The 17,965-nt window shown below is 35.2% G+C and overlaps 2 protein-coding genes across 2 annotated transcripts in view; both read left to right on the top strand.

Annotated features, from left to right (window-relative positions):
• The window catches only part of LOC136039583 (succinyl-CoA:3-ketoacid coenzyme A transferase 1, mitochondrial-like), a 64,045-nt gene extending 53,073 nt beyond the window's left edge, over positions 1–10,972 (top strand). The window contains exons 10-11 of the mRNA XM_065723438.1: positions 1,636–1,806; positions 8,565–10,972. Coding sequence (XP_065579510.1) covers positions 1,636–1,806; positions 8,565–8,714 — 321 coding nt within the window. The 3' untranslated portion in view covers positions 8,715–10,972. The remainder of the gene's footprint in view (positions 1–1,635; positions 1,807–8,564) is intronic.
• Positions 10,973–14,258: 3,286 nt separating this feature from the next.
• Positions 14,259–17,965, top strand: part of LOC136039582 (frizzled-4-like) — a 59,070-nt gene continuing 55,363 nt past the window's right edge. Inside the window, exon 1 of the mRNA XM_065723437.1 lies at positions 14,259–15,117. Coding sequence (XP_065579509.1) covers positions 14,306–15,117 — 812 coding nt within the window. The 5' untranslated portion in view covers positions 14,259–14,305. The remainder of the gene's footprint in view (positions 15,118–17,965) is intronic.

Here is a 17,965-nt window from a genome sequence, read left to right as displayed (position 1 = left end):
GGGTCTAGTTCTCTCAAGCTTGGTGAGGAATTGGTCGTGTTGGACTGAAATTCGAGAAAACCCAGTGCGGTAAATCAAAAGAAGTAGTCTTCTGGGCTGCTAACTGAGACACAATAATTCATGCGAAAAGGGTCGTTAGACCTCAAAGAGCAATTGGTTGTAAGGCAGTCTGGATAATTATAGGCTAACAGTGGTTACCAATGAAAATTCGGGGAGAAGGTAAATATGCCCTGGATTTAAATTCAGCCGTTTGTCACTTTCAGCTAATAAAGGAAAAGGAAGATATACATTCAAATCACCAACTTTGAAAAACAAACTCTGTTTGGGTGACTAAAATTAAACCCTACCCCCCACAAACCCAAATCCTAAGGCACAAACCATCCTTGCGGTCTTGCCGATTTGTCACTCTTGGGACTTCTAGGAACTTAAAGAAGCTATTTTTATGTGATTTAAGCTATGTCCTGAACACCTCCGATAAAAAGTGAGAAATGAAAAATCTTTCAAAATTTTCTCCTCTTCTTGTCCATCTCTTGTTCAACTGAGTGAAAAGCTCTCGCTCAACCCAGCCTTGAAAATAGGGTAACACCAGGGATAATAGGGTATGTAATAAAGCATTTAGTGGTTTAACATGGATTAATTTCCTTAGTCATTTTTTGCTTGTGTACACTTAGAGTATTTACTTATGGGTGGGGCTTGAGGCCAGGGCTCCTCCAAAATTTTAAAATATCCCGAATATCTTTGAACAATGTCTTTTAATAGGAGTCTTTAAAAAAAAATTCAGTACAGGTCAACGGAGATATGGTTTAAATGACTAGAAAGAAGTGAATTTGCCATAATAGAAGACGACGAACAATTGAAATATTAATTAATGCCCGAACCGCATCATAGTCACGTCTGTCGAAGAAGTGTTGGTTGCCCTCTAATCACTTTTGAGAATTAAAAAGGGCACAAGCCCTTCTAATTTTTCAATCAAATGAGCCCTTTTCGAAGTTTCTACGACAACTCCTTAGATACGTAGTGCCCTGTTCTAAAAGAATATTCCCCCCCCCCTCACAGGAGAGGAGAATTTTGTACCCATGTCTTGATGATTTGATGATTTGCCCCCTATTCCCTCTTAATGGCTTGAACAGTGTGACCCAATATGTATTTTTAATAACCTAGAAGTCCCTTTAATAGGGTGTCCAGTATTTGTTTTGACTGGTAGGTCCATAAATAGTCGGGTATTCTTAAAGCAAACCATTCTACTATACACATCTGTGGTGTTTTATGGGGTTAGGGGGGACAGTTAAATATATTACTGAAAACAGAAATGTAATGTGAATATGATACCTACATAGTATGTGGTGTTTTTTGTCTATCAAATATTAGACTAACCATTAGTTCACTAGTCTTTGATATTACTCACCTCTTGTCAAACAGAGAGTTTAAGGACCACCATTTCCTTTTTTTTCTTCTGTTTAATTTTGGAAAAACGAAAGCTATCTTCCCCTGGCTATTCGTGATTATCTAGCGCCTTGATCGCTTTAATAATTAGCGGGCCACACAAGTCGAAACACTTAGAGCAGTCATTACGTCCTGGCCCTCTGTAACCCTTAGTCCTTTGCACCCATCCTTACAATAAAACTATTTCTTTAGGGAAAGCTGGTGAAAGGAATGGGTGGAGCTATGGATTTAGTTGCAGCTCCAGGAACAAAGGTCGTTGTTGCTATGGAACATACAGCTAAAGGAGGTGCTCATAAAATACTAGATGAGTGTACTCTGCCTCTGACAGGACAGCGGTGCGTTCATATGATTATTACCGAAAAGGTAAGGGGCTCATTTTTTTACTACATGGTTATGACCTTTGAGATATTTTTGTCCTATCATCGTGTTTGTTGAATTTATCATTTTCTTCGTTCTTTCTCTCTCTCTCTCTCTCTCTCTCTCTCTCTCTCTCTCTCTCTCTCTCTCTCTCTCTCTCTCTCTCTCTCTCTCTCTCTCTCTCTCTCTCTCTCTCTCTCTCTCTCTCTCTCTTTCGCATTATATACAGAAATTCAGAAAATGGATCAACCGATTATAGCCAGAAAACATCTATTAGATTTTTTATTGAAATCTCAGAGTAACTCATTTCTGCGTATTTGATTATTGCGATAGATTTTCCTGTGTTCTGGAAAAGTTAAATGGCTTTTGAATATTGTGACCTAAATATTTCATTGTCGGTATTAGAAGCAGGTCTCAGAAAACTGATCAACTGATCAAAACCAGAAAAGGTCTATTAGATTTTTATTGAAATCCTAAAGTAAGTCATCTCTGTGTATGTGATTATGGCAATCGTTCAGTGTTCAGGAATAGTCAAATGGTTTTCGAGTATTGTGACATAAATATTTCATTGTCGGTATTAGAAGCAGTTCTCAGTTGTCTGATTGGTCGGGGGTGGCGTCCCATCCACTCCAATGTATAACTCTATTTTCCTATGGGCTATCTGAAGCCTTATTGTCGGTTCAGCCGAGATCGAAATAATAATATTTGATTCGGCGTTTTGAAATAAAGGACTTTTCTGCTCATTTAAGCGTTTTATATTTTGTTTAAGACTCCGTTTTAGCATTGTCTATTTAGAACTTCGATGCTATGAAAGAAAAGTTAAAAAACCTTAGATTTCTGCAACTTTTTTGAATTCTCTAAATGTTTGGCTCCTAGTCGTATGAAATCCACTAACACAGGTGCATGCCTTGCAAGAACTTTGTAAAAAGATGTGAAATTGTAAGTGTAAATTTGGTTTTATTCTAATTCTGTTCTTGTATTGTAAGACAGAATAAGATATAATAGAACAAAAGGTTATGCAACGGTCTTAAACGGACCGAATGAGTAAATACTCAAGCAATAACCAAGGTAAGTAATAAATCAAGTAAGTAATAAATGCGACAGGGTGTAAGATTCAGATCTATGGACACCAACCTCTGCAAAGGGCTGCCTCGACCCTTTCGGCGTACCAGTAAGACTGGGGATCTTGCGGTCAATTCTATTCTCACTTGAGGAGTTATGCCCCTCGAGAAATTATAGCCGAGTAAACGACACAGCATTCGCAAAAGATTTTCATTAATGAATATTTTTTCTCGGTACGGTCTGTTTTGGTGGCCGTTTTCGGGCTAAAAATCTCATCCTAGCTAATTTATCTACTATTGGTAGCCTCCCCGTAGTACCAAATTATTTGTAGGCACGAATTTATAATGAGTCGGAGGTGATGAACTTGAGACTATCTCTGTAGAATTTCGACCCTTGTTGATAAAAGAGCATCGCCAAGTGCTGAAAAAAAAGTTGTGATCAAGGTGGGCCCAGGATTGCACAAAGCCTCTATTCTACTGGAGGTCCCAGGGACTTCTTGCTGTCCAGTTCTAAGCCGGCTTAAGCGCTTCGGTGTAGACTTGGGAAGTTGTGTTGGTCCCCATCCTGCACTAGTATCCGGGACTATTGCTTTTCCTCTGACCAAAATAATTTTAGTGATTTAAGGAATTGGAAAATTGGAACTTGGAATGTTACAAGGTTAAAAATGACTATTATATCGACATTTTGACTGACGAATTCAGACGATTCGAACTCGACTTACTAGGAGTTTTAGAAACTCATTATCTCAGAGGTAGGTAGCATGAAATTGGGTGATGTAGAATTTCCTTACTCAGGCAGAAACGATGGGGTACATAGACAGGGAATAGGGATCATGATAAATAAGGAAGCCTCTAAGTCTTGTTTAGACTGGGAGGGCATTGACTATTGAATACTAATCGCCTATTTTATGACTAAAACCCTCAGGATGTCAGTTATAGCATATGCCCTCTAGAACTGACTGATGGTGATACTAGTGACTCAGATGAATTTTACTTACAGTTACAGGAGCAAATAGACAGAGTCTCATATAGAAAATGGTGTTTTTATTTGTAGATTTTAGCGTCCAGGTCTGTAGAAACAGGGATAGATGGTATCCTAACCTAGGTAAATTTGGTGTAGGAAAAGAAAACAGCAATGGCTTCAAATTGTTGCAATTTTGTAGGTATAACAATCTAGTTCTATCCAATACGGTGTTAGGTCACATAATGGCCCAAAAGTTAATGTATTCACGTGATGTTAAGGTAGTAAATAGTATTGGTTATGTTATTGTAAACCGAAGACTGGCAGGTTCAGTAAAATATACTAGGGTATATAGGAGTACTGTTATTGATGTTAAAAGTAAAGACCACCATCTGGTAGTGTCTAGGGTAAATTTAAAGCCGAACTTTCGGAAGGATAACTACCTCTTGGGAAGTTATGATGTTGGTAGACTCTGGGATGAGAATTTGAGAGAAACTTTCCAGGAACAGCCGAATACTGAACTGGAGAGTTTAAAATTTGACAGTGTAGAAGATGGTGGAATAACTTCAGCAAAACAATTATTGAAGCTGCTCATGGTGTCCTCGGGAAAAAGCCAGGACAACAGCTAGGAATATTAGTGAAGGAACTTTATGTTTAAAAGAGGAGAAGGGGCTTGTAGAAGAATTATATCAATGATAGATCATATGAAAACAAAAGGAATGCGAAGAAAGTGGAGAAAGCTTTAAAATAGGAATTACGGAGATGTAAAGTGGGTGCCATGGATAAAATTGCCAGTAGTAAAATATTGTTAACATAATAGTAAAATATTGTACTGGCATGTAAATAAATTCAGAGAGAGTAGTCAATCCGGACTCGTCCCAGTTAAAGATAGAAACGGGATCACAATAAGTGATAAGGAAAAAGTTGAAGAGAGGTGGGCAGAACATTTTGAAAGATTTAAGCGTCCTGGATGAAAGTGTGAGCAAAATCAATAGAAGTCTTGCGAGTTCCGGGTGCTATAATAGGTTTTAAAATAAATGTTAAGAAGACTAAGTCACTAAGGCTAGGAATAAGTGAAGAAGAAACGTTGCCGTTGGGCAACAAAACCATTTATCAGGTGGACAGCGTTACTTACCTTGGTAGTATTATTAGTAAAGTTTTAAAATATAAAATGTTATATTTTACTATAAAATTTTAACAAACTAAAGTTTTTACAAAAAACTAAAAAAAAAACACCAACAATTTGTTTATACGCATTTTTGTTACATTTTCACGATTCGGGTGAACATTTCGTAGGGGTTATTGCCCTTTTTTATTTATTATGTTTAATAATTTTATTGGATTATTCCCTTTTGTTTTTAGAGGGGGTTCCAACTCCATACCCCGTCCCTAGATACGGCCTTGTTTACAATAAAACAAATTCTTTGACTAAAAACTTTTCATTCTTTTTACTGGCTTAGTGTTTCTCGCGAAAGAACCAATCATGTCAGGGATGTAGGCCGTAGGATGGAGAAAACTAAAGCTATAAAAGGTTTTAAAATATATGTTAAGAAGACTAAGTCACTAAGGCTAGGAATAAGTGAAGAAGAAACGTTGCCGTTGGGTAACAAAACCATTTATCAGGTGGACAGCGTCACTTACCTTGGTTTTTTATTTATTTGGTTTTGGTTTTATTATTAGTAAAAACCAAGTTTTAGTAAAAACCAAAAAACCAAGTTTTGGTTTTATTATTAGTTATTTGGTTTTATTATTAGTAAAGAAGATTTAAGCAGTGAACATGTTAAAAATAGAATAGCTAAGCATCTGGGCGTTTTTTGACTGTTAAAATAGTTGGGGAGAATAGGAAGATAAGTGTGCAAACCAAGATTGGAAGATTATAAGCTACAGTGATGACAATTGTCAAGCATGGCTCTTAACCATGGGTGTTCCAAAAAGCAGGTGAAGATTTGCTAGAATTTTTTAAGAGAAATAGCCTACGGATTGTTCTGGGTATTCGGCTGACTGACCGTAGGCTTTATGAAAATACAGGGGCTTTATATTTCAGACAGTAGGCTGTATGAAAAGCGTGGTTCAATCCCGCTTTCCAAGGCTATAATGAGAGAAAGGTTTAGATGGCTAGGGCACGTTAGACTGATGAAGGATGATAGATTGCCGAAGATTATCCTTCTTGGCGAAATGCCTAGGGCTAAACGGAAAGCAGGTCGTCGGCGGTTGAGGTGGGAGGATTTCGTAAAGAAATATTTGAAGGAAACGGGAACTTCCTAGGAGGGTATAAAAAAGAAGGCTTTGAATAGATTGAGATGGAAAAACTCGTTATGTATTTACAGTAACACTGCAAACAATAGAGGGAAAGAGAAACACTAAAATAAAGAGAAGAAGAAAAAATAAATAATTATAAAATGATTATACGCTGAGCTAAAAGAAACAACAAACAATGAAATAATTTGTAAATACATTATGTATAGACTTATAATTCGAAAATAAACATGAAGCATTTCTAATGCTTAGCTGTCTTTGCGTGGTGTTTCCTGTTTATTAAAAATACAGATTCCTTGGGTTTAGCTACTACAAACCTCAGAACTATCCCAGAATTTCGTGACCAAAGAGGGAATTAAAGTAGATGTTTAGCGAACCTGAAGAAATATGAGCTGATTTTTCTCATATTGGACTAGGTAAAAATTTCCCAAAAAGGGACAACCCACAGAATATTGGGAAGATGCCAGAATGAGCCAGAATGGCTCATCAGAAATTGTCGAATATGAGAGAGAGAGAGTTGAACAGATAGTGAGGCCAAGATAGGAGATACCTATAACTGGCCGAGCCATAGAGGGACCTAGAGTCGCAGTCACAAATGGGACGGAGCTGCTTGCACGCCAGTTGAAAACGAGGAACTCCCAATTCCTCGTGTCGTTCCTCCTGGCTTCTCCCAGTTCGAAGCGTTCCAACACTTTTCAGTGTTTAATTTAATACCAAAATTAGGTGTTCATCTTGCAGGTTTGAAAAAACTTTGAAAGTCGTTCAGTAGTTCATCTGATACTAAGGATATCATTAGCAAATGACACAAGAGAAGCTTCGATATCATTAAAAATGCTAGAAAATGTAGACTGTTCTTGGTGATCAACAGCATAGTTGTTAAATAGAATTGGAGAAGAAAAAGCGCCTTTTTGGGCTCTTCTTCTAGCCCAGGGTATCGGCTTCTTAGGGTTTAAAAAACGGATCCTAAGACAGATTTGAAGGCAAGAATGCATGTCAGGAAAAGCCTTAATGGTGCATCAATCTCTTTTAGCAGCAAGAAGGAGCACTGCCGCATGGATAAAGGAGTCGAAAGCTTGACTGACAGCAAGTCCTCCAATAAACTTGGAAAACCTGAAGCATCGGATTCGATGAGCAAATTGGCAACAGCAGAAAGTGCCTCAGGATAACCGAATCCACGCTGAAAGCCGAACTGATGAGGTGGAGCATAACATCTAGTCTCAAACTGGCTTCAAACGTGAAGCCACACAACTCAGTCCAGTTATCTACAGGAGGACATGCCAAGAGTATAGTACTTGAGGAACAGCATCACCCGACGTTGCACGATGTTCTTGGGGATAAAATTCCTGAAAATCTCTCTAAAGAATTTTTCAGTAGAAGGTTCAACGGGTATTTAAAACCTCAAGGTTCTGGAACGAGGTAAATTAATAGTGTCGTTTTAGTTACCTTTAAGTACCTGGCTCCGTGAATATAGAATGAGGGTAATTCTCGTAAAATGACAGATGTTACAAATCGCTCAAGTTATAGTTCAAGTTCTAGTCTAAATTATGTTAAGGTTATCCAAAACTAAAGGACATATATTAGTATGCCTGTAATTAATATATATTGACCACCTACCCCCTCCCCTCTCAGTTCTTATATATCTTTTCGTCTATCTAAGTGCAAAATATTCTGAAAACTTTAGACGGTACAGTACAATTTTTTTTTTATTATGTTTAGCAATTTTTGTGCTTTAGCAAAATTTGAAATAACTGTGGGAATTGTCTTCCTTTCAGTTGTATTGAAGTTTAGATTATTGTTGTGTTATCTCCAAATAGGGTCTTTGAACTAGGAACAATATTCCATGTTGTCAATTGTTTGTTAATTTTTAATGCATCATACCCTGAGGAATACGAACCCTCCTAGAAATGTTATATCTCTATTTGGTTATCTAAGTTTTCACAGGCCCATTTTTTCCCCAAAATCATGGCTACAGGAAGGGGGGACGATGTACGCATGTGTTGAGGAAGTCTAGTAGAGGAACACTGGCTCAACTAGTTTTTCAAATCAAACAGATTGATAATACTTGTATGAAGTAAAATGTCGGAGCAACCACAGACCCTTTTTCTCTTAAAAATGTGGCTGCAAGAGGGACAGGATGAGGGGGGCACTCAATCATGTGAAATGAAAGCGCCTGACACCGGCGCGTCACGAAAACTGAATTGGAATAAGGGTAATTAGCCTTGTGTTTCCTCTTTAGTTTCTTGTTCGTTTTTTTTCTTTTTACCTCAAAAGTACTTTTGACGGTTAAGGGTCGTATATTTTTTGTTAAAATTATACATTTTATTTGCACTGAAATCTGTGTTTTTTCTTAAAATTGTTTATAATCGGAACATTTTAATTACGTTGTTACCTTTTTAATTTTATTAAAAAGGTATTTATTAATTTTAATTTATTATTAATTTTATTATAAATTAATTTATTAATTTTATTACTATTTTTTCTTACAGTGTGTCTTTGAAGTAGACAAGATGAAGGGACTTATTTTGACTGAGATCGCAGAGGGCGTCGAAATGGCAGAAATTGTTGCCGCCACAGGTTGCCTTTTTGAAGTTTCAAAAGATCTAAAACCCATGGGACAAATTGCCGTTGATGAGTGATTTTTCACAGCAAGTAATAAAAAAAGAGCGTTTTTGTAAATTAGTATTAGCTTGTGCAACTTAGAATCATTCTAGGAGGGTTATCAAGTATTATCTAAATTCGTATTCCTTTTTAATGGCGTCAGGTGTTCCGATATTATTCTATCCTTAAAAAATAGGCTGCTGATGTTTATATTCTCTGCAAAAAGTGTAACTGTGTGACAATCCTACAGCTCTGTGTTGAACCGAAAGGACAAGATATTTATATAATAGGATTTATTGCTTTTACATCTATCCATTTATTGAGCCAAAACTTGTATATTACTAAAACTTTTTCATTCTTAAAGATTTGAATTATGTATCAAGAATCTAACTCGGTACGGATAAAATTGAATCTCAGCTGTCGAACGAATTGTAAAACTCTGATCTTTTGCTGAAATATTAAAAATGCAGGACCGCAGGAAAATAATATGCGGAAAATTTCCACAAGGGACATAAAACTTTAGATTATCAAGGTCACCGAAGTAAAGGCATTTTTGCCCCTTTGGCAGAGGTTCTGCCAAAGAGGTTCTGGCCTCTCTTTCACCCGGGGCAAAATCTTGATTAGCCCCCCCCCCCCCCCTACCTGTCTTCTAAAAAGATTTTCAGGCCATATTTTACAAATATTTTCATTTATTAACAAAATTGTTTGCAATTTGTTAATTAATTAAAAAATTATTTTTCATTATGTTTTTAACATGTGATTTAAAATGTTTAGTCATTGTTAATTATTTTGACTTAATTATTTTAATTCTGATTATTAAACTATCATTATAAGATAAACGTTGTTTTAATAAAAATATAATTGTAAAATTAAGTAATTATTATTTTTTCTTCATTTTGAAGACAACACTGCCTTTCTATGACGAACAAATAAAAGTCCAAATAGGGATAGGTCCTTGCATTAGATAGTGAAAACAGATACGAAAACATGTGGATATTTTGATCACATACAACAGATGTCGTCATCAGGAGATAAACTCTGCTTTCATCATCAACATTAATTGTTTATATGCTGATGATGATCACTGGTGTATTTGATCAAAATATCCATTGCTTTCTGTATCCGTGTTTGCTAATAAAAGAACTTATCTTTATTTTAACTTTCATTTGTTCAACAAACGCGAAATGGTTATAACCATTAGATTATTTATTTGAAATTTTGCGCCCCAAATTGCCCGAGGAAAATCCCCCCTCTGTCCCCCCTTGAAACCGCCTCTGCCATTTGCCTCATCTTAGGTGCATTCTATTTTATTCGATAAACTGCTATTTTATAAGTTTTTTTGGGTTTTTCCAAACCAAAATTTTTTGATTTTTGGATCAAAATTTTTGGATTTTTGCTAGTTGTGCCACACAGCACTGTGGAAATAAAAGAGTAAAACTTGTCAGTGTAAATATCAATAGTTAAGTTAATAGTTAATTAATTAAGTTAATTAATTTATTAATTAAGTCAACAGTTAGTTAAGTTTGACAACGCTTTTGTCTGTAAAAATTCAAAACTTCTATAACTGTTGGCTTCCAAAGAGAAACACGCCTATTTGGTGCCATTTGTTTTGTGGATTTTTTGCCCACATTTTTTTTTTTTTTTTTTTTTTTTTTTTTTTTTTTTTTTTTTTTTTTTTTTTTTTTTTTTTTTTTTTTTTTTTTAGTTTGGCGTCACTGCTACCAGAAATTGCATTTGGAAGTCCTTTTAATTGAAATTGAATTGCATTTTTTTTAAAGATAGAAATTTGTTTGTATACGTTTTCACTTAACTATTTTGAACCATCAGATTTATTTTCAGTGTCCTTTGTGCTTTCAGTGCCAACCTTTTGAGTGAAATTTCGAGCGTCACCTTTTTTTAAGTAGTTTCTCTAAAAAAGGAGCAATAAGGCCTATTTTTTTTTACAGAAAACAAACTTTGTATAGAGTGTTCTTTTATTGGATTATAAACACAGAAGTATGAACGAATTAACCAAAAAAATTCATGACGATATTGTTATAGTGTACTTTAATAGAAGCCACTGCCATTTTTACGTTCTTTTCCCCTTTTAATGAGGGTATCTATAATCTAATGATTGAGTAGGCTAACATTGAAGGATCCCATGGTGAATACGAGAAGTATATTGTTCTAAGCTGTAGTTTTAACCTTTTTATTAATAAACACTAAAGTTACCAGTTAATGTGCATTTTATTTACTAAACTACATCAATTTTTATCTTGTTGTAAAAACTTTTTATTAAATCCTTTTTGTTTTGTTATTTGTGTTTTTGGTTTATAAATTCGTCTAGAATATTATTGTGCACTACCACTACTACAACAACTCAATGCAGCACCTATCCTTCTGAGCCAGCACAACTGCACTTGCCCCTGTCCACCCCTATTGAAAGCTTCGTCCTATACCCCCCCCTCTCCATAGAGATTCAATTTTTTCTAAATGCTTTCTTCTCATCTCTTGTCATCCTATTTGGGGCCATAGGTGAAATGGGGAAAGGGGTCCGCCTTTTATGAGAAACATAAAGCTCTGTTTTTGAATAAAGAATGTTCTGAAATTCGTATTTTTTCTTGTCACCTTTTAGAAAGTATTAATCCTCAAACCTTGTATTTCCAAGATGAGGTAAAAACAATGAAACACCAAAATGAGGCGCGTAGTGTACCTGAGCGAATTGGAAGACAAATTGGCGATACGTGGGTTCCCTCGAAAAGTCCAAGAAAACTAAGTCCAGTAGGAAAAACCCAAGGTGAGATTCGTGTTCCATTTAGTGACAATTTGTATATTTCCTTGGCAAAGTCAAAGAAAACTAAAAGAGCAAAAAAAGACGCGAAATGAAACTACAATATAAAAATTCAGTCTAAGGTAGCATACACTGGAGTCCAATTTGTATTTGATGATGGATTTTTTTTTTTTTATTAAAAAATTGAAGAAAAGTAGAAGAGAAAAAAAAAGATTATTTCTATTAAAAAGAAATATGTGTCTGAGATATATGAGCGGGATTCTTTTTAGAGTTACGTTGAATTTTTAGGTTTTTATTTTTATTTTGTTTGATTAAGAAACTACATTGTGAAACTTTAGCAGCGAAAGTGGTGGGAGGTTAGGGTCACCAAACAAAGCTAAGGAATGAGCTTCCACCAAAAATTATAATTATGTTTGTTTTATGGATATTTGCAGTTCATTAGTTCTCTTTTGTCAAGTTTTAAACGATTTCGGATTTTAAAGAATAAGGTTGTTAACGTTTTAGGACATTACATGACATCTGAAAATAAAACTTTCAGTTGCTTTACTAAGCTAAAATTTTTAACGTTTATAAATTAAGAAATTGTGAACTAGCCGTTTTTGTTTACCATGTTTGAATCGATATTCACTGGAGGGCTTTTGGAAAATTCATAGGTCTTTTTATCATTGTTACGTAACTTTTAATTCTTTAGAGATAGTGTTTAAGACTCGGAGTACAACAAGGATCTTTGTTTCCGTGTTTTTTTGGGATTACAAGTTTGGAATCCTCTCTCGGAGGGTAGAGGACTAGCAAGCAATATTAGCCGAAATAAATTTATTCTTTTATTTCATTAATGTACTTTTATTTATTTTGTTGTTTGTTTTCCAGTTTTTATTTTTGACATATAAGTGAAGTGTGAATACATATTAGCAGTAACTTGTAAAGATGAAAATAAATTTAATATACATGGCAACGGATTTTCCTTATGGTTGATGAATGACGATGTAAGTGCTGTTTCTGTTAAATAATTTATTTGTCTTTATTTCTTATTCTTGAAAAACTACTTACTTTCTAAATGTGATTTAAAGGTGAATTAGACATTTGCCCCCCCCCCAATAATTTGGAGAGAGCAATTATTATATGGCGCATGCCCCTTGACTCTCTGGATGTGGACCCTTCTTGCCCCCCATTCAAAATGCTGGAGCTACGCCCCTTTTAGGGAATATGGCTTTGCTGGGTTTTGTCAATTTGAAACTATGAAAAGTTTATCATTTTGACAGAACAATAGACCTTTCCGCAAATTCTCGATTACTACATGATTCAAGAGTTTGCACATATCACTATGAAATTGAGCTGTACAACGCTTGGACACTTCTAAGTAATGCTTATAAATTAAATTAAAGTTTATAATTTTATAATATTATAAGTTTATAATATTATACAAGTTTATATTTGCATAAAATGACAATGATCTGTTTTTTTAATGATTTTTTTGAATTGATTTTGGCACATATTAATAACATCAATTCCACAATGCCGTAGCCATAAGCTTATAATATTATATAAAATAGTATAAGTTTATAATATTAAATGTATAATTAAAGTGAATATTATTGAAATAAATTTAGCTATTTTCTGAAAAATAGCAGCCAGTTTATTAAAATGCATCAAGGTAGCATTATTTTGCAAATTTTGAAGCATGAGTCATGTTTCTTCTCCAAGATTAACGTAAATCTCAAAGTTACCCAAAAATTTGTAATAACCCGAAATTATCCTGGCTGCGACCTAGGTTCTGGGGGGTTGTTAATCAGTACAAGTACAACCAATGCCTATAAACACATATGGTGCGTCGATATGCGCCCTCAGAAAATGGAGGTTGGGGACACCAAATTGGGGTATAGAGGGAGGAAATTGTACTCTAAATGTTTACCCTCCCCCTAAAGTTTTGGAAAATAACTTTTTTTAATTTAAATAAAAAATTTAAAAATGCCACCACTCCTCCTAAGATTTAAAAAACACTTTTCCATATAGATTAAAAATAGGAAAAAATAGAGATTCTTGCTCCTTTTATGATTGCCTGAATTGACATCCCCAGTTATGGTAGAATGAAGGCCCTCTGGTCCTACTGGAAGAAAAGTGAATTTTCGATGATATATTTCCCCCCTACCCCTTTAACTGGATGACTTCCCTCTTTAGAAAGGATCCCTAAGTACAAGCATTTCTCACCAAAGCTTCAACCCGATTATAGCCCTTACACCATTATTTATTCCTGTAGAAAATCTTGTGCATAAAAAATTTTCCCTCTACCCCTTTAACTTGATGTTATAAAAAATCTCTAAGTACAAGCATTTCTCACCAAAGCTTCAACACAATTATAGCCCTTGCAGCATATTTATTCCTGTAGAAAATCACTTGTACATAAATAGTTTCTTGTACAAACATACTTTTCCAATCATAATTAAACTGAAGTGAAACGAATGAAAAACGAGTAAAAATACACATTTTTACCATGAACAACTCTACTCCCACATTACTTATGTCTCCATTATTCGAACGGATACTCCTCATATGCTTAGGCCCCAGAAGGGGGATCAGAAAACGAAGTATACCCACCCTCCCTTCTTAGAAAGCTAAAAAGACTCAATGTGTAACACTTGGATCCAAACCAAATTTTTTCAACCTTTCCTTGAAATGAAAAAAAAATAATTCAAGTCTCAGGCAAATTTACTACCTGATAAATAGATGGCAGATGAATAGGCGCTCCCGCGCTAGCTGACAGATTGTGAACCGATATTTGTTTTGCTCGTTCACGCGAACACAAATGAACTGAATTAGTCATTTGTCAGCTTTTGTAGAGTTAACATCTGAAGGAAGGGAAAAATGGAGCCGTTACTCTTTATTTTTCTTGCTTCATTCGCGACTGGATATGAATTAGAGGTATACAGGGCTTGTGAACCAATTAAAATAGACACTTGCAAAGGCATTGGTTACAATGTCACGTCAATGCCTAATTTAGTGGGACATGATTTGCAAAAAGACGCAGAAATGCAACTAAACACATTCACAGCTTTGATACAATACGGATGTTCTAGTCAATTACAGTTTTTCTTGTGTTCTGTATATGCTCCAATGTGTAACGAAAAAGTGTCAACCCCTATTGGCCCTTGCCGGTCGCTATGTGAATCTGTTAAAAATCGGTGTCAACCCGTGCTCCAAGAATTTGGATTCCCCTGGCCTTCAGCGCTTGACTGTTCAAAATTCCCGCCAGAAAATAACTTACAGCATATGTGTATGGATGGACCTGGGGAAGATACAGCCCCCTTACCCTTATCACCAGTATATCCAGGTCGCAACCCAGTTGTTATGGGAGTTGGGGTTGTCGCCAATCCAAAAAAAGATATATATCCTAAAAATACTTTTACTGAAAGTCCTGAGAAGCCTTGTAGCAAATATAGAAACCCAGATAAGTTTGTATATATAAATAGAACTGGAAGGTGTGCCCAACATTGTGATGCTGATATTTTATTTGGGAAGGAAGATAAAGCATTCGCTGAAGTTTGGTTTACCGTTTGGTCCTTTCTTTGCTTTTCATCATCCCTATTTACTGTAGTCACCTACCTGATTGACGGGTCGAAATTCAGGTATCCCGAAAGACCCCTGTTTTTTATGGCCATGTGTTACACTCTTGCAAGGTAATTGAGTCCTTTCCCAATATACAGAGTGCTTGATTGATGATAGAATATATTTATACATTATTCATATTTTAGGTTGGATACCTGTAGTCTAGGGGGTATTTGCATCGGTACAAGCCTTGAATTGGGTCTGTTGAGAAGAAACATGTTACGAATACAGTTCTTACTTCATAATATGCAAAAAAATGTGGTAAAATTCTAGTTAATTGACTTCTTGTTATCTCAGAAAGGGTTTAGGTTAGGGAAAGGAAACTTTCAGGGATGGGTCTACAGGCTAAAGTATGTCCCGGGGAGGTATTTTAAAATATCCACCTCTACTCCTTCACCCACTAGAGGGCCCTGAAATTTACCTACATGACAGGTTTATACCTATTGAAATTTTGACAAAACATTTTACCTTAATTTCCAGTTACTAGTTGATTTTTTTCTGCCTTTAGTTCTGAAAATGCAATTCCTATTGTTTGAGTAGAATTTTGAGCCATATCAATGTTTTCTTTCAAAATTTAGGAAACGTATTTGCATATCTTTAGAACCTTATAAAAATGGAATTGAACAAAGTTACGAACCTGAAAACAATTTTGTTGTACTTCAATTAAGGAGAAGATCTATTTTGCCAGGTTTCACTTTTATAATACACATCTTTTAAAGGTCATCAAAGATCAGGGTACTCTAGAGGGAGAAGGAATGGAGGTGGTTGCTTCAAAATACCTTCCCGGGACATACTTTTGTCTTTAGATTCATCCCTGAAAGTTTCATTTTCCTAACCTAAACCCTTTCTGAGATAGCAAGAAGTAAATTAACTAGAATTTCACCTAAAATATATTTAAGGATATATATTCTTAGTGGGATTTGGGGGTAAATAACATTGGAATCGCATTTAAAATGTTTTGTTTCGTTCCAAGTGTTCGAAAGTGCGTATTACTGCATATAGCAAGATTCTGTTGATCGTATATTGTTTCATCATCATTAATAGAAAAGCGCGTCCATTTCTGGTTGATCCTCCTCCTCCATGGGGTAAACTAAAAATGGGACAAGCTTGCTTACAGGTAATATTACATATTGAGCGAAACGTATTAGTCCATGAGTCCCGTGGACAGCGAGGCGAGGCCTGTATTCTATATTTATTTAACAAACGTTGTTTTTTTTTTAGTTTTATCATCCTTTGTTGAATAAATATAGAATAGACCTCGCCCGCTCCCCGCAGGGCTCATGGACTAATACGCTTCGCTCTATAGGTAATGTTACCCCTAAGCAAGCCGACTTTACGCATTTTAGTCTCGTTGGAGGGAGATTTTAGGAACCTAAAAAATGGATGCGCTTCTCTAATTATGACCTTCATCAGATATGATGAAGGTCATATGATGATTCATCTGATATGATCATCAGAATCTTGCTATATGCAGTAATACGCACATTAAAGCACTTGTAACGAAAGTAAACATTTGCCAAATTTGTTAACTTTAATTATTGTTTTATCTATTTTTCTGTTTTACCAATTTATACCTGTTTTTTCTCTCCTAAATTCTGTAAATGTAAATTTCTAAGGGGAGGTTCTAGATGATATGCTTGTGTATTTCGCTATCTTGGACAGAATTTGAGTAAGGTAACTGAAAGTTTTAAGGCGGCTTGGGACCTAAATTGAATCACGGGAAATGGCAACTATATTCAGAAACTTAAGATGAAAGGGAATTGTCCGGGAACTGGCGGATCTGCCATGTTTAAAGGTAAATGTTCCGATTAACGGAATATTGAAATATGTAAGAAATACTTTTAAAATCAGAATTTCATCCTAAATCCAGATATAAATTCATTCGCATCGGAACTAAACTTTAACCCTCCCCAATGGTGGTTCTGGTTTCTATACCCAGGGTAAGATCTTGATTGCCCTCCGCAAAATTTTGAATAAAAAAGGACATAGGAGGGATGCAGAGCTATGTAACCACAGGCGGCTCAGGGTTGTTACCAATAATAGTTGATGTAGCGTAAAAAATTTCATGTTGACAAAAAATCAAGCTTTTAAATATCTGACTAAAATTACATAATATTTTAATTTGAATCGTATGTTTTTAGCTTTTTCTAATACCATTAAATGTGAGGAACTATGCAAGATCCTTCGAAAGCCAACACCCCCTAAAATATGAAAGATAAACTTTTTGCTTTCGATAAACTTTTTAGGCTAATTAATTAAATTAATTTTCATTAATTAATTAAATTAATAAGTAAATTAATTTAAATTAATTAATTTAATTTTCAGCAGATTGATCTTGTAATATAAATATTCACCCAATTATTGTAGATTTATGTTTTCTGTGAACAAGGAAACCTAGTTCCATACATTAGTGTATAGCCTTACATCCGTTATAGCTTCTAAAATAGAGATTAATCTTTGTATCCCATTAGACCATATCAAACAGTTCGTGGTAACGAACTGTAGTAAGGAGCGATCCGGCTCAATAGTAACCAAAACTCTAAAAAATTGAATTTTGATATAAATAGCTACATCAAAAGAATCGCATTTTAATGCTGATTTTAAATATATAAGTTTCATCAAGTTTAGTCTTAGCCATCAAAAGTTACGAGCCTGAGAAAATTTGCCTTATTTAGGAAAATAGGGGGAAACACCCCCTAAAAGTCGTAGGATCTTAACGAAAATGACACCATCAGATTCAGCGTATCAGAGAACCCTACTGTAGAAGTTTCAAGCTCCTATCTATAAAAATGTGGAATTTTGCATTTTTTGCCAGAAGACAAATCACGGGTGCGTGTTTATTTGTTTGTTTTTTTTTTTTTTTTTTTTTTTTTTTTCCAGGGGTCATCGTATCGACCAAGTGGTCCTAGAATGTCGCAA

Source organism: Artemia franciscana, chromosome 19 (assembly GCF_032884065.1).
Source record: "Artemia franciscana chromosome 19, ASM3288406v1, whole genome shotgun sequence".
Taxonomy (NCBI): Eukaryota; Metazoa; Arthropoda; class Branchiopoda; order Anostraca; family Artemiidae; genus Artemia; species Artemia franciscana.
This window is presented reverse-complemented; position numbering and strand designations above follow the sequence as displayed.